Source organism: Macaca thibetana, chromosome 2 (assembly GCF_024542745.1).
Source record: "Macaca thibetana thibetana isolate TM-01 chromosome 2, ASM2454274v1, whole genome shotgun sequence".
In the NCBI taxonomy this organism is placed as follows: domain Eukaryota; kingdom Metazoa; phylum Chordata; class Mammalia; order Primates; family Cercopithecidae; genus Macaca; species Macaca thibetana.
This window is the reverse complement of record NC_065579.1, coordinates 1,158,736-1,180,407: the sequence shown is the minus strand read 5'-3', so window position 1 is coordinate 1,180,407 and position 21,672 is coordinate 1,158,736. Positions and strand designations below refer to the sequence as shown.

The following is a 21,672-nucleotide window of genomic DNA, read 5'->3' as shown; positions in this document are numbered from 1 at the left end:
AAGCCATTCTCCTGCCTCAGCCTCCTGAGTAGCTGGGATTACAGGCGCCCACCACCACGCCTGGCTAATTTTTGTATTTTTAGTAGAGACGGGGCTTCACCATGTTGGCCAGGCTGGTCTCCTGACCTCAAGTGATTCACCCGCCTCAGCCTCCCAAACTGCTACGAGTGAGCCACCGTGCCCCGCCTGTTTTATTTTTGAGCCTTTCTGTCCTGCTTGCCACTCTTTCACACTCCTACCCACCCACACATTCAAAATCATCATATTCTTGAATCTTTGGGTCACAGGGCAAATTGCAATGCTTATCTTTATTTAATACAGAGTACATTAATGGAGAAAAAAAAATACTGAGGGAAGTGGGTGGGATGGAGGGCAGTGACATATGTATCCCCAAAAGGCGCTGTCACAAGTGTAGTTTCTCTGCAAACTCTTCTTATAACTTAAATTTGTGAATTTTTATTTTATTTTAGAGTTATTTTTTAAAAATCCAATGTTTTGATTTACTTCTATGCAAATTATTCTCAAGATGTGCATCATCATGCTTACACTGTTTTCAGTGATCTCTGGGTCCAGAAGTTAAGGAACTGAAAGAATGAAATTGTAAAAGGGCGACTACTGGCCCCTGCTATGTACTCGAAATCTTATTTGCAGATCTCCTATATTGCTTTTTGTAGGTTGCTTAAAAAAAAATTATTCCTATTCTTTTATTCTTTCACCTGGAGTCTCAAAGATTTTGTTAGTATTTTTTTTTTCTTTTTTGGCTCAGAAAAGAAGATTTTGGAATCTGCTATCTTGGAGTTAGACTTTCTGATTCATCTGAAGTAGGATACCTTCCATCCTTGCCCGTGTATAACCGTTCCCAAGATAAAGCTAACTTTCTTCTCTTTCAGATGGGTTTCAGCCCAGCAGAAGCATTATCTTTGCCAGTTGGAGTGCTGGAGACTTTGGATCGGTTGGTGCCACTGAATGGCTAGAGGTATTCTTTATCATCATCTATTCCCATATTGGGCACCTGAGCTTGTGGGTTCAGGCTGTCCTCCAGAAATGATGTTCTTATAGGTTTGATTTTACCATTTGTGCCTTTGCGCTTAGTCTCAATAGAGTCCAGAATTGAAAATGAATCCCTATTGCTACTGTATGTGATAAATGAACAGATTTGTACTTATTAGTGTTTTCTCTTCTAGGGATACCTTTCATCCTTGCATTTAAAGGCTTTCACTTATATTAATCTGGATAAAGCGGTGCTTGGTAAGTATCCCTTTGTTTAGCTGTTTATGAATTCAGGTAAATTACTTTTTTTTTTTTTGAGATGGAGTTTCATTCTTGTCGCCCAGGCTGGAGTGCAATGGCACAATCTTGGCCCACTGCAAGCCCCGCCTCCCAGGTTCAAGTGATTCTCCTGCCTCAGCCTCCCAAGTAGCTGGGATTACAGGTGCTCACTACCACGCCCAGCTAATTTTTTGTATTTTTAGTACAAAAAATTGACTATGCTTCACTATGTTGGCCAGTATGGTCTCGAACTCCTGACCTCAGGCAATTCGCCTGCCTTGGCCTGGGATTACAGACGTGAGCCACCATGCCTGGCCGGGTAAACTACTTTGAAGTGGAAGGAAGCTTTTTTTTGAGACAGGGTCTCACTCGATTGCTCAGGCTAGAGTGCAGTGGCGCAATCTTGGCTCACTGCAGCCTTGACCTCCTGGGCTCAGGTGATCCTCCCACTTCAGCCACCTGGCTAATTTTTTTTATAGAGATGGGGTTTTGCCATGTTGCACAGGCTGGTCTCAAACTCCTGAGTTAAGGCATTCTACTTCGGCTGCCCAAAATGCTGCGGTTACATGCGTGAGCCGTTGCCCTCAGCCTGTATCTTAACCTTCCTTTAAATAGTCGGTCAAGTTACACAATGAACACATATTGCCTTGTCTAGAGCAGTGGGTGGTTCTCAATGTGGCCCCCAGATCAGCAGCATCAGGAACTGTTACAATGCAAACTTTCAGGTCCACCCCAGACCTTTGAGTCAGAAATGGGAGTGTTGGTCTAAAAACTGGGCTTTTTTGGCTGGGCATGGTGGCGCACGCCTGTAATCCCAGCACTTGGGGAGGCCAAGGCAGGCGGATCACCTGAGGTCAGGAGTTCGAGACCAGCCTGGCCAACATGGTGAAACCCCATCTCTACTAAATACAAAAATTAGCTGGGCGTGGTGGTGGGCACCTGTAATCCCTGCTACTCAGGAGGCTGAGGCAGGGGAATCACTTAAACCCGGGAGGCAGAGGTTGCAGTGAGCCGAGATGGTGCCTTTGCACTCCAGCCTGGGTGACAGAGCGATACTCCATCTCAAAGAAACAAACAAAAAAACTGGGCTTTTTTTTTTGGGCAACCTTTGGGGAATAAAAACTTACTATTTTCTTAAGGACAAAGTATCCTGAAGCAAAGAAACCCAAACAAATAAACAAAAAACTTTAACAAGCATGCCAGGTAATTCTGATGCACTAAAGTTTTAGGACCATAAGTCTGGACTATTTTGAGGTGAGAAGAAACTAAACTATGCCATATAGAATGGTGCTTAGAGAGTAATTCACATCCTGTTATGTTGTGGCATCACTGATAGAAATATTGGATAATCATACTTCTAGAAGAGTTTGAATGTTCACTGGCAGCAGAAAATTGACAGAGTTTGAGTGTTATTTAAAGTGCAGATTACATTCAACAGGAATGGGGTAAAGAAAGTGCAGATGTAGCTGATGAACTGAGAATAGTGAAATGTCTACATGGGGGGAAAAAGGAAAGAGTTACAATTAAGCCTCTAGGTTAGTTATTTCCCTGTTGTGTGTTTGCCGCAGAATGTGCTGAGTATAGCAAGCATGTTGTAGCTCTAACCTGGGTGAACCAGAAAGTTAAATGTGAAATTGCTAATGGGGGAGGCTGCACATGTGTCGGGGCAGTGGATTTATGGGACCTCTAGGTACCTTTATCTTAATTTTGCTGCTGAACCTAAAACTGCTGATATTTTTAAAAAGATCACTAGGATTAAAGTATGCAAACTCAAGGAGTAGTAAGAGCCTCACTTGAGTCAAGTTATCATAGTTGCTAAAGAACTTGATACCAAAATTACTTTTGTCTACTTGATGAATAGGATAGCTGTTGCGTAGGGCCACTGATGTAGATTACTGTCTTGTCAAGTACTTGTAGAAGTAGCAGTGTGAAAATTACTGGAGTGGAGAAGGGGCAATGATAAAATAATTTCTTTTCAGGTACCAGCAACTTCAAGGTTTCTGCCAGCCCGTTGTTGTATACGCTGATTGAGAAAACAATGCAAGATGTGAGTATATACCTCATTACAAAAATGGATGACTTAATTTTTTGTTGAATCGACCTGAGATAAAAAACACTGATATGTAAAACCATAGTCAGTAACAAAAACTAGGAATTGAGAATAAATTCTATAGCAGCATCATTAAAGAGATACTTGCCTGTTGAACCATATGAGATGAGGAGGTATATGAAGGGCTGCAATCTCAAAAAATATGTCGTCTCTTTAGGAATGTATAACAAAATGCCATGAGGCCTGAGCTGTAGTGCAGGTGCCCACAGGGGATTGTCTGTAGAGTCACAATGCTAAGGAAGGCTGAAATCAACTTGAACTATACTTTGAGAAAGCCGTATGAAATATTCATTGAATAAAGAATTACCATAGTTTTGAGTGAGGGAGCAGCATATGAAAGAAAACATTTGCTTAATGGGATTAGAGGCTGTGTATTGGAGTGAGTAAAGTTAGATACAGGTCAGACAGCAGATATTGGCTTTGATCCCAAGGGATACTAGGGATTATAGGATCTCAAGCAAGGCAATAATGAATTTACCAGTTAGGTTGGTGGCATAAGATGCACTAGAAGGAGGAAACCAGAAACAAGATAGGCATATTATGGAGCCTAAAGAGGGCTTTTACAGTTGTGGGTATGCCACCGTGGTTTTTTGGGTGCTTTTTTTTTTTTTTTTTTGAGACGGAGTCTCCCTCTGTTGCCCAGGCTGGGGTGTAGTGGAGCAATCCTGGCTCACCGCAGCCTCCGCCTCCTGGGTTCAAGTGATTGTCCTGCCACAGCCTCCCGAGTAGCTGGAATTACAGGCATGCACCACCACACCTGGCTAATGTTTGTATTTTTAGTGGAGACGGGGTTTCACCATGTTGGCCAGGATGGTCTCGATCTCTTGACCATGTGATCATCCCACTCGGCCTCCCAAAGTGCTGGGATTACAGGCATGAGCCACTGTGCCCGGCTTTTTTTTTTTTTTTTAAGAGACAGGGTCTTGCTCTGTTGCCCAGGCTGGTCTCAAACTTCTGGGCTCAAGTGGTCTCCCACCTTGGCCTCCCAAAGTGTTGGGATTGCAGGTGTGAACTACCCCACCTGGCCTAGGCCACACTTTTAAAATGTTAATTAAGAAGGAAACATTTTTTCCTAACCATAACTAAAGGAACTGAAAACATGAGCCTAGTTAGTAATAACTTAAAATTGAGACTGTTTTAACTGTCATAAATAATTTCTTTTCAAGAAGATATAATACAAGTTTCCTATTTATAAATTTTTATAGAGTAACATGTTAGTGACTAGCCTGAATAAATAAGTTCCAAAAGGTTAGTTTTAATGATAATTTCTTACAGGTGAAACATCCGGTTACTGGGCGATCTCTATATCAGGACAGCAACTGGGCCAGCAAAGTGTAAGTTGAGAAAAGTGAATGAACAAACTAATAGAAAAGCAGAGATTCTGCCTCCTGTGTCAAGTAGAATCCAAATCTGTCCTTGCATTGAGCTTACTTACACCTAAAGATACTCAACTAAAGAATTTATTTCGGATGTGAGGACTAGCATGATAGAACAGTCTTCTTTAGAAAACTTTCTAAAGACACATCCTTTCTTCTTGCAGTGAGAAACTCACTTTAGACAATGCTGCTTTCCCTTTCCTTGCGTATTCTGGAATCCCAGCAGTTTCTTTCTGTTTTTGTGAGGTAAGTCTGAGGAACCCAAAACCAAAAGCATTCCATCAGTTCATTTAAATGACAAATGGAGAGAGGCTCTCTAAAAGAAATGATCTTTATTTGGGAATGGGAAAGTACATGGGAATGTGCTTTATTCAGAGAGGTAAAGGAAAGCAAGTTTTTAAAGGACAAATGACAAGGATTACATAATTATTTTGAGGTAATTATTCTTGACTACCAAGATCAGTCAAGGTTTACAGGCAGTTGCTCGGCAGATTTTCTCACAAGAGAATTTTTTTGGTGCAAGGTGTCAGTGGCCTCTGTGTAAGGTTGTATTTTCGTAAAAAGGAAAACAAAAACCCTTAGTCCTTGTTATCAGACATAGAAGGGTGAGACCCTTCTCTTCAGGGTTGCATTTTTGTTAACACTAGTGACTCCATTTTGCTTTTGCACGTATCTTAGTTGTTGGGGTTTTTTTGTTTGTTTTTTGACAATGATGTCTTGCTGTGTCACCAAGGCTGGGGTACAGTGGCCCAATCATGGCTCACTGCAGTCTCAAGCCGTCTTCCCCCTTCAGCCTCCAAACCGTTCGGATTACAGGCAAGAGCTACTTACTACACCTGGCCATGGATCTTCTTGTGTCAACTTTGAGACCAAGTTTACTGGAGTGCTTAAAATTTTTTTTTTTTTTTTTTTGAGACGGAGTCTTGCTCTGTCGCCCAGGCTGGAGTGCAGTGGCCGGATCTCAGCTCACTGCAAGCTCCGCCTCCCGGGTTCACGCCATTCTCCTGCCTCAGCCTCCCAAGTAGCTGGGACTACAGGCGCCCGCCACCTCGCCCGGCTAGTGTTTTGTATTTTTTTTTAGTAGAGACGGGGTTTCACCAGGTTAGCCAGGATGGTCTCGATCTCCTGACCTTGCGATCCGCCCATCTCGGCCTCCCAAAGTGCTGGGATTACAGGCTTGAGCCACCGCGCCCGGCCTTAAAATGTTTTAAGAAGTTATACACAAGTGCTGGACGTGGTAGCTCACGTCTGTAATCCTGTAGCAGGACCAGCCGCAGACAAAACCCCCCAGACACCGAGTTAAAGAAGGAAGAACTTTATTGGGCTGGAAGCTTTGGCAAGACTCACGTCTCTAAAAACTGAGCTCCCTGAGTGAGCAATTCTGTCCCTTTTAAGGGCTCACAACTCTAAGGGGGTCGGCGTGAGAGGGTCATGGTTGATCAGGCAGTGGGAACGTGACTGGGGGCTGTATGTACTGGTAATTTGAACAGAACAGGACAGGGATTTTCACAATGCTTTTCCATACAATGTCTGGAATCTATAGATAACATAACCCGTAGGTCAGGGGTCGATCTTTAACTATGCCCAGGGTGCGGCGCTGGGCTGTCTGCCTCTGCCTTTTAGTTTCTACTTCTTTCTTTGAAGGCAGAAATTGGGCATAAGACAATATGAGGGGTGGTCTCCTCCCTTAATCCCAGCACTTTGGGAGGCCAAGGCAGGCAGATCACGAGGTCAGGAGTTTGAGACTAGCCTGACCAAAATGTTGAAACCCCGTCTCTGCTAAAAATACAAAAAATTAGTCAGATGTGGTGGCGGGCACCTGTAAGCCCACTACTCAGGAGGCTGAGGCAGGAGAATGGCTTGAACCTGGGAGGTGGAGGTTGCAGTGAGCTGAGATGGAGCCACTGCACTCCAGCTTGGGCGACAGAGTGAGACCCTGTCTCAAAAAAAAAGTTATACACATGTAATTATTGCATGTTCCTTCATTATCAGTTTTAATATTAGCTTAATTAGCATTTGAGTTTATTGCTAAAACTTCTTTAAGTATGAGTTTTAATAATGAGTGTGGTGGGTCACACCTGTAATCCCAGCATTTGGGAGGCCAAGGTGGGTGGATCATTTGAGGTCAGGAGTTGAAGACCAGCCTGGCCAACGTGGTGAAACCCCATCTCTACTAAAAATACAAAAAAATTAGCTGGGTGTGGTGGCTCATGCCTATGATCCCAGCTACTCAGGAGGCTGAGGTGGAAGAATCGCTTGAACCCAGGCGGCAGAGGTTGCAGTGAGCCGAGATCACGCCATTGCACTCCAGCCTGGGCGACAGAGCAGGACTCTGTCTAACAACAACAAAAAAACGAGGCTGATTTTCTTGAGTGATTGAGCAGTGGCCTGCCTATTGGACAGTCCAGCTGAACAGTATTTTCATCAGGCGGGGTGCAATAGCTCACACCTATAATTCCAGCACATTGGGTGGCTGAGGTGGGCAGGAGTGAGACCAGCCTGGGTAACATGCCTAGTCTATATCTCTACAAACATTTTTTTAATTAAGCTGCCCAGTGGCATCTGTAGTCCCAGCTTCTTGGGAGGCTGAGGCAGGGGGTGTCCCTTGAGCCAGGAGCTCAAGCCTGCAGAGAGCCAGGAGTGCATGAGCACACGCTAGCCTGGGTGACAGAGTGAGACCTCGTCTCAAGGTACATTTCATGTGTGTTCTCTTTTTCCATGATAAAGGCCCAAACTTCCCAGAATGAAAAACGTACAGCCTTAAGAATTTGGCTAGAAATCTATTCGAGGCATATGATACGATAGGACAGGGATTCTGTAGAATCTGGAAGAAAGTCATCACTCTAGGAGTGGGTTAGATTCAGAGAAGTAGCAAGAATGTACTTAAAGCAGCAGATAACGAGATCACACTGGGGTGGGAATGTGTTAGAAGCAGCGGGGAGCTGTAGTAACTTACCTCGATGGGGAAGCCAGAATGTGAGGCTTTTGCTGGTAGACCTCACATGAGTGCCATAGCCTCGCTTTTTCTTGCAGGACACAGATTATCCTTACTTGGGCACCACCATGGACACCTATAAGGAGCTGGTGGAGAGGATTCCTGAGCTGAACAAAGTGGCACGAGCAGCGGCAGAAGTAGCTGGTCAGTTCGTGATTAAACTGACCCATGATACTGAATTGAACCTGGACTATGAGAGGTACAACAGCCAGCTGCTTTTGTTTTTGAGGGATCTGAACCAGTACAGAGCAGATGTAAAGGTGAGCACTGATTCCAAGTATGTTTTTACTGCTGAATGTCAAGTAGTTTGAAGTGTGATGTGTTCCTCTGTGTTCCTGGTGGGTGGAAGGATGATTGTAGCCAAAGTACATTTTAAAGTGAACGGAGGCACAATTTTACATAGAATTTGTAACTTGTTTGACAGAAGTTGGGAGGCTGTGGATCAGAGACATAGGACAGAGCTCAGCAGTATTTCGGAATCTAGAGCAATGTCAGGTTTTCTATCACTCATGTCTCCCAGGCAGCCCGCCACAGAATATGACGGTCTCACAAGGAGTTGGGCTGTGTGCGTTTCAGACATGACGTGGATGGAAAGACAGCACAGCTAGTAGGATTCTGTCTCGTATTGATCCTGTGCATCTAAAATTCAAATATTCCATTAAGTGAAACTGATAAGCAGGGTGAGGTGGTGCACGCCCGTAGCCCCAGCTACTTCTGCTGAGGCAGGAGAATTACTGGAGCCCAGCCTGGTCGACATAGCAAAATCCCATCTCTAAATAAATTAATAAAATTAATATTAAGTGGCTTCCAGATAGTTTTATGGTACTAGGAGTTGATTTTTTAACAGATCTCTTAATTGAAGTAAATCACTGATAACCAAATCTTTTTATGTTTGTCTTTTCTTTTTTTTTTTTTTTTTTTTTTTTTTTGAGAGACAAAATCTCACTCTCGTCCCCCAGGCAGAAGTGCAATGGTATGATCCCGGCTCACTGAAACCTCCGCCTCCCGGGTTCAAGCAATTCTTCTGCCTCAGCTCCCCAAGTAGCTGGGATTACAGGCGTGTGCCACCATGCCCGGATAGTTTTTGTATTTTTAGTAGAGCTGAGGTTTTACCCTGTTGGACAGGCTGGTTTCAAACTCCTTCCCTCAGGTGATCCACCCGCCTCAGCCTCCCAAAGTGCTGGGATTACAGGTGTGAGCCACCGCGCCTGGCCCCTTATGTCTTTCTTGAAACTAATTGTAACTGTTGAAAATGGAACTTACCAGATGGAGATAACGATCCTGAAGTACATTGAACCACAATGTTTTCCCCTATAGGGAAGTTTTCCCCCAGAAGGAGAATTGAACTGGAAACAATATAGTACATAGGATTGTATAATTATGTTTAAATTCCTAATGAGAATGGTTTTCTTACATGCTGGGCTGAAATAGAGTGTATATCACAGTCTATAGAGCTTGGAACCCTGTGCAAGGTGCTTTTGGAGTCTTGAGCTTATCTGCGAGTTCCTTTTATCAGAATCTTATTAACACACGTTAAATTAGAAAGGCACGCAAAAGAGCGTCCTTAGAAACAAAACTCATAGCGAAGAATGTCTGTTTCAGGAAATGGGCCTGAGCTTGCAGTGGCTGTATTCTGCTCGTGGAGACTTTTTCCGTGCTACTTCCAGGCTAACAACAGATTTCAGGAATGCTGAGAAAAGGGACAAGTTTGTCATGAAGAAGCTCAATGATCGTGTCATGAGAGTAAGTGAACTTTTGGGAAAGGAGGAACTAAAGTATGTGTAAAATTTTAGTGGATAAATCTTCCACTTCCGCAGAGTGGACAAACTCTAGGAGTCTAGAATTCCGTTAAGAAGGGAAGAAGGAGCATTAATGGCTTAGCTGTCATTTTCTATTTCTGCTAATTCAGACCTTGGCCAAACCTAGTCTTCTTGGAAGAGACTTGCTGTAAACCTTCCGGGTATACTCCAGTGGGGAAAAGAATCTGAACACATTTAAAGTTTTCCTTCATAAAATGAATCCGTTTCCTTTAAACTTTTTATTTATTTATTTATTTTTGAGACGGAGTTTCACTGTTGTTGTCCAAGCTGGAGTGCAGTGGCGTAATCTCGGCTCACTGCACCCTCTGCCTCCTGGGTTCAAGTGATTCTCCTGCCTCAGCCTCCCGAGTAGCTGGGATTACAGGTGCCCGCCACTACGCCCGGCTCATTTTTTGTATTTTTAGTGGAAACGGAGTTTCACCATGTTAGCCAGGCTAGTCTTTTTTTTTTTTTTTTTTTTTTTTTTTTTTTTTTTTTTGAGACGGAGTCTTGCTCTGTTGCCCAGGCTGGAGTGCAGTGGCCGGATCTCAGCTCACTGCAAGCTCCGCCTCCCGGGTTCACGCCATTCTCGTGCCTCAGCCTCCCGAGTAGCTGGGACTACAGGCGCCCGCCACCTCGCCCGGCTAGATTTTTGTAGTTTTTAGTAGAGACGGGGTTTCACCGTGTTAGCCAGGATGGTCTTGATCTCCTGACCTCGTGATCTGCCCGTCTCGACCTCCCAAAGTGCTGGGATTACAGGCTTGAGCCACCGTGCCCGGCCCCCAGGCCAGTCTTGAACTCCCAACCTCAGGTGATCCACCGGCCTCTGCCTCCCCAAGTGCTGGTATTACAGGCGTGAGCCGCTGTGCCCGGCCTCCTTTAGAATTTTAACCTTAGAAGATTAGCATTAGCCTGGTTCCCAGCATTCTGTTTTCCTCACTCTGCTACAGAAAGTCTGATCAGCTGCTGGACTCAGTGGCTCACGCCTGTCATCCCAGCACTGTGGGAGGCCAAGACAAGCAGATCACCTGAGGTCCGGAGTTTAAGACCAGCCTGACCAACATGGAGAAACCCCGTCCCTACTAAAAATACAAAAATCAGTCGGGTGTGGTGGCGGCGCCTGTAATCCCAGCTACTCAGGAGGCTGAGGCAGGAGAATTGCTTGAAGTCAGGAGGTAGAGGTGGCGGTGAGCCGAGATTGTGCTATTGCACTCCAGCCTGGGCGACAGAGAAACTCTGTCTCAAAAAAAAAATAAAAGAGCGATCAGCATTCCTAATTTGGGAAACTTTATGTTGGAAGTGAACAGTTGTTTTGCTACAGAAGTCACAGGACAGTGTAAATTGCCCGACGTTTTGTTTTATAGGTCGAGTATTACTTCCTCTCACCCTATGTGTCTCCAAAAGAGTCTCCTTTCCGGCACGTCTTCTGGGGCTCCGGCTCCCACACGCTGTCCGCTTTACTGGAGAGCTTGAAACTGCGTAGACAGAATAACAGTGCTTTTAATGAAACGCTGTTCAGAAACCAGCTGGCTCTCGCGACTTGGACTATTCAGGGAGCTGCAAATGCCCTTTCTGGTGACGTTTGGGACATTGACAATGAGTTTTAAACGTGATACCCGTAGCTTACGTCAGAACAGCAGGATAGTCTAGTTTCTAGACTCGTGCTGATTGTGCTACGTTTTCAGTAGGGCTTCAAAACCTGATGTGAAAATTCCATCCCATCATCTTGGTACTACTAGATGTCTTTAGGCAGCAGCTTTTAATCCAGGGTAGACAACCTGTCCTTCACGTTAAAGCGAATAACCACTTAAAAAATGTCCCTGATGGAATATTCCCCTCTCTAGAGTCGTAAGTGCTGTGTAATGGTAACTGCCTCTTTCCTGGTGGTGTTAATGAAAATGTCAGAAACCAGTTTTGTGAGCGATCGCTGTGAACTCTAAGGGCTGGTCTCTGCTGAAGGCTGTAAGGGGTCGCTTACTTCGAGTGATCCTCCAACTTCATTTGATGCCGGATAGGAGACACCAGGTCGACAGACCTTCTCCAAATGAGATCTGAGCCTTTCCATAAGGAACGTAGCTGGTTTCCTCATTCCTGAAAGAAACAGTTAACTTTCCGAAGAGATGGGCTTGTTTTCTTGCCAGTGGGGTCTGAAATGGAGGTCCTTCTGCTGGATCAAATGAGGCTCAACTGTTGATTGCAGGAATAAGGCCTTAATATGTTCACCTCAATGTCATTTATGAAAAGAGGGGACCAGAAGCCAAAGACTTAGCATATTTTCTTTTCCTCTGTCCCTTCCCCATAAGCCTCCATTTAGTTCTTTGTTATTTTTGTTTCTTCCAAAGCACGTTGAAAGAGAACCAGTTTCAGGTGTTTAGTTGCAGACTCTGTTTGTCAGACTTCAAAGAATAATACACTGCCAAATTTTGGCCAAAGTGTTAATCTTAGGGGAGAGCTTTCTGTCCTTTTGGCACTGAGATATTTATTGTTTATTTATCAGTGACAGAGTTCACTATAAATGATGTTTTTTTTTATAGAATATAATTATCGGAAGCAGTGCCTTCCATAATTATGACAGTTATACTGTCGGTTTTTTTAAATAAAAGCAGCATCTGCTAATAAAACTCAACAGATACTGGAAGTTTTGCATTTATGGTCAACACTTAGGGGTTTTGGAAAACAGCCGCAAGCCAAATGTAATTGAATAAAGTTGAAGCTAAGATTTAGAGATGAATTAAATTTAATTAGGGGTTGCTAAGAAGTGAGCACTGACCAGATAAGAATGCTAGTTTTCCTAAATGCAATGAATTGTGACCAAGTTATAAATAAATGTCACTTAAAGGCTGTGGAAGTACTCCTGCACAATTTTATAGCTCAGTTTATCCAAGGTATAACTCTAATTCCCATTTTGCAAAATTTCCAGTACCTTTGTCACAATCCTAACACATTATCGGGAGCAGTGTCTTCCATAATGTATAAAGAACAAGGTAGTTTTTACCTACCACAGGGTCTGTATCGGAGACAGTGGTCTCCATATGTTACACTAAAGGGTGTAAGTAATTATCGGGAACAGTGTTTCCCATAATTTTCTTCATGCAATGACATCTTCAAAGCTTGAAGATCGTTAGTATCTAACATGTATTCCCAACTCCTATAATTCCCTATCTTTTAGTTTTAGTTGCAGAAACATTTTGTGGTCATAAAGCATTTGGTGGGTAAATGCAACCACTGTAAAATGAAATTACTACAAAATTTGAAATTTAACGTGGGTTTTTGTTATCTTTGTGGTTTCTCCAGGTCCTCTACTTAACAGGATAGTAGCATACATTTGTAATGTTTGCTATTGACAAGTCATTTTAACTTTATCACCTTATTTGCATGTTACCTCCTATAAACTTAGTGCGGACAAGTTTTAATTCAGAATTGGCCTTTTGACTTAAAGCAGGGGGACTTTGTATAGGAGGTTTGGGGGGTGTGGGGAGGGAGAGTCCCCAGAAGATCTTTGACACGTCTGCCTACCCATTCGTGGTTATAAATTAAATGTAGGTATGAATAAGTTTGAAGCTACATGAGTGAACCATCGTTATAAACGTGATCAGCTGTTTGTCATAGGGCAGTTTGAAACTGCCTCCTAGGAAGAGGCTCATAGGGGTCTCTTGAGGTTCTTAGTGTAACTCACCTAGATTTACAGCCTCACTGGAATCGTTTCACTACTCACAGTCTCTTTCATCTTCAGTTTTATCTTTAATCTTCTCTTTTATCTTGGACTGACATTTAGTGTAGCTATGTGAAAAGGTCATAGCCGAGATTCCTGGTTTGGGTGTTACGCTTACATACTTAAATGAAAGTGTGTGACATACTCATAGTGTAACACAACATGAATAAAAGGCATACATTTTGCAGCAGTCAGTCTCTTCAGAAAAACCCTCTTCTATAGTAGGGTTGAGTTACTTCCTATCAAGCCAGTGTGTGGTAACAGGCTCAATATTCCTGAATGAAATACCAGACTAGTGACAAGCTCCTGGTCTTCAGATGTCTTCTCGTTAAGGAGATGGGCCTTTTGGAGGTAAAGGATACAATTAGTGAGTTCTGTCATGATTCGCTATTCTAGAACTTGCATGACCTTTACTGTGTTAGCTCTTTGAATGTTGTTGAAATTTTAGACTTTCTTTGTAAACAAATGATATGTCCTTATCATTGTATAAAAGCTGTTACGTGCAACAATGTGGAGATTCCTTATCTGATTTAATAAAATACTTAAACACTGAGTTGTCGTTTTTAGATAAATTTTTTAAAAAGAGCAGTTTTAGGCTTATAGCAAAATTAAACAGAATTCCCACATACCCACCGTTTCTGCCACGTACACATCCTCCATGACTGCCAGCACCTTGCACCTCAGCGGCGTGTTTGTTACAGTGGGCAGCCTGCGTGGGCACACCGTTAGCGCCGTCAGCACCGTTAGTCTGCTGTTTCTATTAGGGTTTGTTCTCCTATGGTTTTTGACAAATGCGTAATACCATTCTATACCTTACAGAATAGTTTTATTGCTGTAAATCTTGTGCTCTGCCCATTCATCCATCTCTTCTGTAAGATCCTGGCAACCACAGATCTTACGATATCCATAATTTTACCTCTTCCAGAATGTTACAGTTGGAATCAGAATATAGCCTTTTCAGGCTGGCCTCTTTCACTAAGCAATAGCATTTGTTTCCTCCATGTCTTCATGATGTGTTCTTCATTTCTTTTTAGCACAGAACAATATTCTGTTGTCTGCAGTTAGCACAGTTTATCTAGCTCACCTACTTACTAAGTAATCTTGTTGCTTCTAAGTTTTGGCAGTTATGAATAAACTGATAAGCACCTGTGTGCATGTTTTTTCTGTGAACCTAGGTCTTCAGCTCTTTAGGTAAATACCAAGGTACATGATTGCCGCTGTCTTCTAAGTGGGCAATCGGCTCACTGCAGCCTCCACCTCCCGGGTTCAAGCGATTCTCCTACCTCAGCCTCTGAGTAGCTGGGATTACAGGTGCCCACTACCACGCCTGGCTAATTTTTGTATTTCTAGTAGACATGGGGTTTTGCCATGTTGGCCGGGCTGGTCTTGAACTCCTGACCTCAGTTGATCCACCTGCCTCAGCCTCCCAAAGTGTTGGGATTACAGGCGTGAGCCAGTGTGCCCGGCCTCTATTGGCAATTTCTAAATATATGTCACCATGTGCCACATACGTAATTTTATTTGTTTTTGAGACAGAATCTTTGCTATCGTCCAGGCTGGAGTGCAGTGGTGCTATCTCAGCTCCCCGCAACCCCCACTTCCTGGGTTCAAGTGATTCTCCTGCCTCAGCCTCCTGAGCAGCTGGGATTACAAGTGTGGGCCATCATGCCTGGTTAATTTTAGTATTTTTAGTAGAGATGGGGTTTCACCACATTGGCCAGGCTGGTCTCGAACTCCTGACCTCAAGTGATCTGCCCACCTCGGTCTCCCAAGATGCTGGATTACAGGCATGAGTCACCATGCCTGGCCCCACATATGTAATTTTAAATGTCCCTGTAGCCACATTAAAAGGTAAAGGGTGAAAAATAAAATAGGTGAAATTTTAGTGTTTTATCTGTATATGTTAAATACTATCATTTTAGCATATAATCATTAAAAATTATCAAGATAGTTTATATTCCTTTTTTTTTTTTTTTCCTTTTTGGGATGGAGTTTTGCTCTTGTCACCCAGGCTGGAATGCAATGGCATGATCTTGGCTCACTGCAACCTCCGCCTCCCGGGTTCAAGCCATTCTCCTGTCTCAGCCTCCCAGTAGCTGGGATTACAGGCGCCGCCACCACGCCCGGCTAATTTTTGTATTTTTAGTAGAGATGGGGTTTCACCATGTTGGCCAGGCTGGTCTTGAACTCCTGACCTCAGGTGATCCACCTGCCTTGGCCTCCCAAAGTGCTGGGATTAAAGGCGTGAGCCGCTGCGCCTGGCCAGCTTTGTATAATTTTTTTTTTTTTTTTTTTTTTTGAGACGGAGTCTTGCTCTGTCACCCAGGCTGGAGTGCAGTGGCCGGATCTCAGCTCACTGCAAGCTCCGCCTCCCGGGTTTACGCCATTCTCCTGCCTCAGCCTCCCGAGTAGCTGGGACTACAGGCGCCCGCCACCTCGCCCGGCTAGTTTTTTTTGTATTTTTTAGTAGAGATGGGGTTTCACCGTGTTAGCCGGGATGGTCTCTCGATCTCCTGACCTCGTGATCCGCCCGTCTCGGCCTCCCAAAGTGCTGGGATTACAGGCTTGAGCCACCGCGCCTGGCCGCTTTGTATAATTTTTAATGCCTTTTTTGAAAATATTCACATACAGTTGAAGTGCAGAAAAGTCTGTATTAAAGAGTATTTTCCTCTTAGTCTCCAGAGATGTCATCCCTCTAAATCTCCACAATTACCCATTTTTCTTTTTTTAGTTTGAGATGGTCTCGCTGTGTCACCCAGGCTGGATTGCAGTGGCATGATTTCAGTTCGCTGCAACCTCCACCTCCTGGGTTCCAGCTATCCTCTTACCTAAGCCTCCTGAGAGTAGCTGGGACTACAGACAGGCGCCACCACGCCTGGCTAATTTTGTATTTTTTGAGAGGTGGGGTTTTGCCTTGTTACCCAGGCTGGTCTCAAACTCCTGGACTCAAGTGATAAACCTGCCTCAGCCTCCCAAAGTGCTAGGATTACAGGTGTGAGCCACTGGGCCTGGCCATTTACCAACTTCTTATGTACACTTTCAAAGTTGTCTATGCATAAATGAGAATTATCTACCAGATCTTCATGAAAGCATATATGGGGGCTCTGGTTCTATTGTCACCACATAAGCCCCCTACAACCTATCCCTTCTGCTGCTTACAGCTGTAAGCTCAGTAAGACAGGGGCAAGCTCTCCCAAACCTGAGATGTAAACAAAGGTAGGTGAACTGTGGAGGGGAGTACAACTTGGAGAAGTGACTTCAAAAGGGAAAGAATTGGCAGAAACCAAAAGAGGAACAAACAAAAAAACTAGTAAGCTGGCATGCCGAGTCCAGCCATATCAACAATTATATTATTGACGTGTGAACATTCTAATCAAGACTGACAATTAAAAAGCAATCAAGACCCATTTATATGCTGCCTACAAGAACTTTAAAGACAGATAAATTGAAAGAGATGGGAAAAAATACAACATGTACACTAGCATAGTATGGCTGGAATGGTTATATAAATATCAGATTAAAAAGACTTCAAACGATAGCACTACAAAATAGGAGCATTTTATAATAGTAAAAAGGGCCATTCAGGAAGATAGCACACTTATAAATATGTATGCACCTTAAAATACATGAAAAAGAAATGAAAATTCTGCCATTATAAAAGATTTTAACACCCATTTATCAGCAGTAAATACAGAAACTAGACCAAAAAAATCGGGACAAATTATTTGAACCACTGTATCAGCCACCTCAATCGAACTGACATTTGTAGAACACCACATCCAACAACTGCAAAGTACACTTTTAGGTCTACGTGGTATATTCAGCAAGACAGACCATACACTGGGTGATACGGTCTGGATTTCTGTTCCCGCCCAAATCTCACATCAAATCGTAATCCCCAGTGTTGGGGGAGGGGGCTTGGTGGGAGGTGGTTGGATCCCCTCTTGCTGTTTTCATGATCGGTCCCACATGATCGGGGAGTTTGAAAGCGTGTAGCACCTTTGCTGTCTTCCTCCTGCTCCAGCCGTGTGGGATGCACCTGCTTCCCCTTCGCCTTCTGCCACAATGGTGTTTCCTGAGGCCTCCCCAGCCATGCTTCCTGTGTAGCCGGCGGAACCGTGAGTCAGTTAAACCTCTCTTCTTTATAAATTACCCAGTCTCAGGTAGTTCTTTAAAGCAACGTGAGAATGAACTAATACATTGGGTGGTAAAACAAGTCCCAATTTTTTTTTTTTTTTTTTTTTTGACACGGAGTTTTTCTCTTGTTGAAGATTATGTAGCTCGTTTCAGGAAGCTTCTATCTTTCTTCTCACGACCTGCAGCATCTATTCTTTTTTTTCTTTTTTTTTTTTGAGACGGAGTCTCGCTCTGTCGACCAGGCTGGAGTGCAGTGGCCGGATCTCAGCTCACTGCAAGCTCCGCCTCCCGGGTTCCCGCCATTCTCCTGCCTCAGCCTCCCGAGTAGCTGGGACCACAGGCGCCGCCACCTCGCCCGGCTAGTTTTTTGTATTTTTTAGTAGAGACGGGGTTTCACCGGGTTAGCCAGGATGGTCTCGATCTCCTGACCTCGTGATCCACCCGTCTCGGCCTCCCAAAGTGCTGGGATTACAGGCGTGAGCCACCGCGCCCGGCCTGCAGCATCTATTCTGTAAACAATAGCCTCGACTAGCGGCTGCCGCCCAGGCTGGAGTGAGTGGCAGATCTCGGCTCTGCAAGCTCCGCCTCCCGGGTTCCCGCCGTTCTCCTGCCTCAGCCTCCCGAGGAGCTGGGACCACAGGCGCCGCCACCGCGCCCGGCTCATATTTCGTATTTTTAGTAGAGACGGGGTTTCGCCGTGTTGCGCAGGCTGGTCTCGATTTCCCGACCTCAGGCGATCCGCCCGCCTCGGCCTCCCAGATGCTGGGACCACAGGCGTGAGCCTCGGCGCCGGCCGGTCTGGATCTTGGCCGCGACGTGACCGTGAGTTCCTTTCCTCGGGTCGCAGCCCCCGGGGCCGTCGCGTCTCCGCTGAGCTCGGCTGCCGTGAGGGCGGTGACGGGTGGTCTCGCCCGAGCGCCTCAGCCCGCGAGCGTCAGCTCCGTCCGTCCGGCAGGGGGCAGGCGAGCGCGGCGCGATGGCGGCCGTGGGCGGGGACCACCCTCCGCGGGAGCCGCCTCCGCCCGACCCCACCACGGCTCCGCCAGCGCCACGCGGGCGGGCACAGGCCGCGGCGGCCGCTACAATTTTTTTTTGTTTGTTTTTAAGACAGGCTCTTGCGCTGCTGCCCAAGCTGGTCTTGAACTCCTGGCCTCCAGTGACCCTCCCACCTCAGCCTGGAGCTGCTGGGATTCCAGCTGTGAGTCTCAGCGTCTGGCCCTGTGAACAACTTTAGGCCCCCAAATTTGACAACTTAAATGTAAGTAGACAAGTTTATTGATATATTCAAATTACCAAAATTAATGTAACATCAGGACATCTGAGTAGACCCGTATATACGATTATTATTATTTTTAAATCTGCATGTCTATTTTATTTCCATTACAAAAATACTACGTGTGTAAAATTGTGGTCCACGTTCTTCTCCTTTACCTCAAATTTTACACTTTTTTGCTCCTTTTTTTTTTTTTTTTTGAGAGAGAGTCTCACTCCCTCACCCAGGCTGGAGCACACAGGTTGCTCACTGCAACTTCCATCTCCCAGGTTCAAGCGATTCTCCTGCCTCAGCCTCCCGAGTAGCTGGGATTACAGGCGCCCGCCACCATTCCTGGCTAATTTTTGTATTTTTAGTAGAGAAGGTTTCACCATATTGGCCAGGCTGGTCTCGAACTCCCAGCCTCAGGTGATCCGCCCGCCTCGACCTCCCAAAGTGCTGGGATTACAGGTGTGAGCCACTGTGCCCGGCCAATTTCCACACTTTAATTTTATTCAAGTAAAAGCAGAATCACATACCTGACATGAGAACTAAATATTCACATCATTAGTTTGGATTAGATATATTCTTGATTGATTGTTTCTCGGGAATAATGACTCATCTTTCCTACCTGTTCTTTCTCTTTTATTGATTGAGGAAATAAATGTAATGACCATCATAGATTTGTGATGAATATCTCTTTCCTATGTTCAGTAATACAGGTGTACGTAGGTGTAATTCAAAACTGTAACTGGATGCCTGGCACAGTGGCTCGCGCTAGTAATCCTAACACTTTGGGAGGCTGAGGCAGGTGGATCACTTCAGGCCAGTATTTGAGACCAGCCTGTCCAACATGGTGAAACCCTGTCTTTACTAAAAGGACAAAAATTAGCTGGGTGTGGTGGTGGATGCCTGTAATCTCAGCTACTTGGGAGGCTGAGACAGGAGAATCCCTTGAACCCAGGAGGCGGAGGCTGCAGTGAGCCAGGATTGCTCCACTACACCCCAGCCTGGGCAACAGAGTGAGACCCTGTCTCGAAACAAACATAACAAACAAAACTAGGTTGTTACATATTTAAGATGCGAATTGTGGCCCCCATGTTAACCGTTAAGAAAATAACTTAAGGCCGGGCGTGGTGGCTCAAGCCTGTAATCCCAGCACTTTGGGAGGCCGAGACGGGCGGATCACGAGGTCAGGAGATCGAGACCATCCTGGCGAACACGGTGAAACCCCGTCTCTACTAAAGAAATACAAAAAACTAGCCGGGCGAGGTGGCGGGCGCCTGTAGTCCCAGCTACTCTGGAGGCTGAGGCCGGAGAATGGCGTGAACCCGGGAGGCGGAGCTTGCAGTGAGCTGAGATCCGGCCACTGCACTCCAGCCTGGGCTACAGAGCGAGACTCCGTCTCAAAAAAAAAAAAAAAAAAAAAAAAAAAAAAAAAAAAAAAAAAAAGAAAATAACTTAAAAATGTACAGAAATGGAATGAAGAAAGGATTTTAAAAAGTACACTAAAAAAATAAATACAAAAAGGCAGTAATTAAGGTATTGAGGAATTTTTAAAATGTAAGACATACAAAAACAAATGCATAAATGGCAGAAGAAAATATTGTTTTATCACTAATGTTAAATGTAACTGGATTAAACTCTCCTGTGAAAAGGCAGGGATTGGCAGAGTGGATTTAAAAAAAAAAACAAGATCCATCTAAATGTTGTCAACAAGAGATTCACTCTCGATGTAAGGATACAATGTTGGAAGTAAATGATGAAAAAAGGTATTTTACCAAATAGTAATTAAAAGAAAGCTGAGTGGCTGTATTATTATCAGATAAAATAGACTTTAAAATGATTACAAAATACAAAGAAGGGCATTACATATTGATAAAAGATTTGATACAAACTTGTTTTGGCACCTGGCCAAAAACAAGTTTTAATACATTTTAACAGACTGAAATCAGACGAAGCTTTTTTTCCAATCACAATGGAATGAAACTAGAAATCAATAACAATGAAAACTTGAAAATTCACACATATATGGAAATTAACCCTTTTTTTTTTTTTTTGAGATGGAGTCTCGCTCTGTTGCCCAGGCTGGAGTGCAGTGGAATGATCTCGGCTCACTACAACCTCTGCCTCCGGGGTTCAAGCAATTCTCCTGCCTCAGCCTCCTGAGTAGCTGGAACTACAGGCTTGTGCCACCACGCCTGGCTAATATTTGTATTTTTAGTAGAGATGGGGTTTCACCATGTTGGCCAGGCTGATCTTAAACTCCTGATTTTGTGATCCACCCGCCTCGGCCTCCCAAAGTGCTGGGATTACAGGCACGAGCCACCGCACCCGGCTGGAAATTCACACTCTTAAATACAAATGAGCTAAGAAAGAATCACAAGAGAAATTGGATAATACCTTAAGATAAATAAATGAAAAAAAAATGCCAACCAAAACTCATGAGATGCAGCAAAAGCAGCATTAAGAGGGAAATGTATAGTTGTAAATCTATACATGAAAGAAAAATACTGCAAACAGTGGATTAGTGTCCCCTGTGATTGTGGACTTGTATATTACTTCTTCTTTTTTTTTTTTTTTTTTGAGATGGAGTCTCACTCTGTTGCCAGACTGGAGTGCAATGGTGTGGTCTCAGCTCACTGCAACCTCTGCCTCTTGGGTTCAAGCAATTCTCCTGCCTCAGCCTCCTGACTATCTGAGACCACAGACTCACACCACCACACCCAGCTAATTTTTGTACTTTTTAGTAGAGACGGGGTTTCACCATGTTGGCCAGGATGGTCTTGATCTGTTGACCTCGTGACCCACCTGCCTCGGCTCCCAAAGTGCTGGGATTACAGGTGTGAGCCACTGTGCCTGGCTGGACTTGTATATTACTTCTATAGTTATAAACTATAAACCATAGTTTATAGTTCTGTAAGCTTTATATAACTGAAATTTATGCTATTAGGTATTTACAAATTTATGAGCTTCCTATGGAATTGATCTTTTTATTACTTTGAAATGTGTATCTTTATGT

At 44.3% G+C, this 21,672-nt stretch overlaps 1 protein-coding gene and 1 long non-coding RNA gene across 2 annotated transcripts in view; both read left to right on the top strand.

Moving 5' to 3' along the window:
- Window positions 1–13,814, top strand: part of TFRC (transferrin receptor) — a 32,704-nt gene extending 18,890 nt beyond the window's left edge. The window contains exons 12-19 of the mRNA XM_050779151.1: window positions 891–976; window positions 1,185–1,248; window positions 3,249–3,316; window positions 4,655–4,713; window positions 4,920–5,001; window positions 7,789–8,010; window positions 9,353–9,493; window positions 10,914–13,814. Of these exons, the coding sequence (XP_050635108.1) occupies window positions 891–976; window positions 1,185–1,248; window positions 3,249–3,316; window positions 4,655–4,713; window positions 4,920–5,001; window positions 7,789–8,010; window positions 9,353–9,493; window positions 10,914–11,156 (965 nt within the window). The 3' untranslated portion in view covers window positions 11,157–13,814. The remainder of the gene's footprint in view (window positions 1–890; window positions 977–1,184; window positions 1,249–3,248; window positions 3,317–4,654; window positions 4,714–4,919; window positions 5,002–7,788; window positions 8,011–9,352; window positions 9,494–10,913) is intronic.
- A 4,614-nt stretch (window positions 13,815–18,428) lies between these two features.
- LOC126948008 (uncharacterized) lies at window positions 18,429–21,394 on the top strand. Its single transcript, XR_007723304.1, has 2 exons — window positions 18,429–18,656; window positions 21,240–21,394. It is a non-coding gene; the product is annotated as an uncharacterized LOC126948008 (long non-coding RNA).
- Window positions 21,395–21,672: the final 278 nt, after the last annotated feature.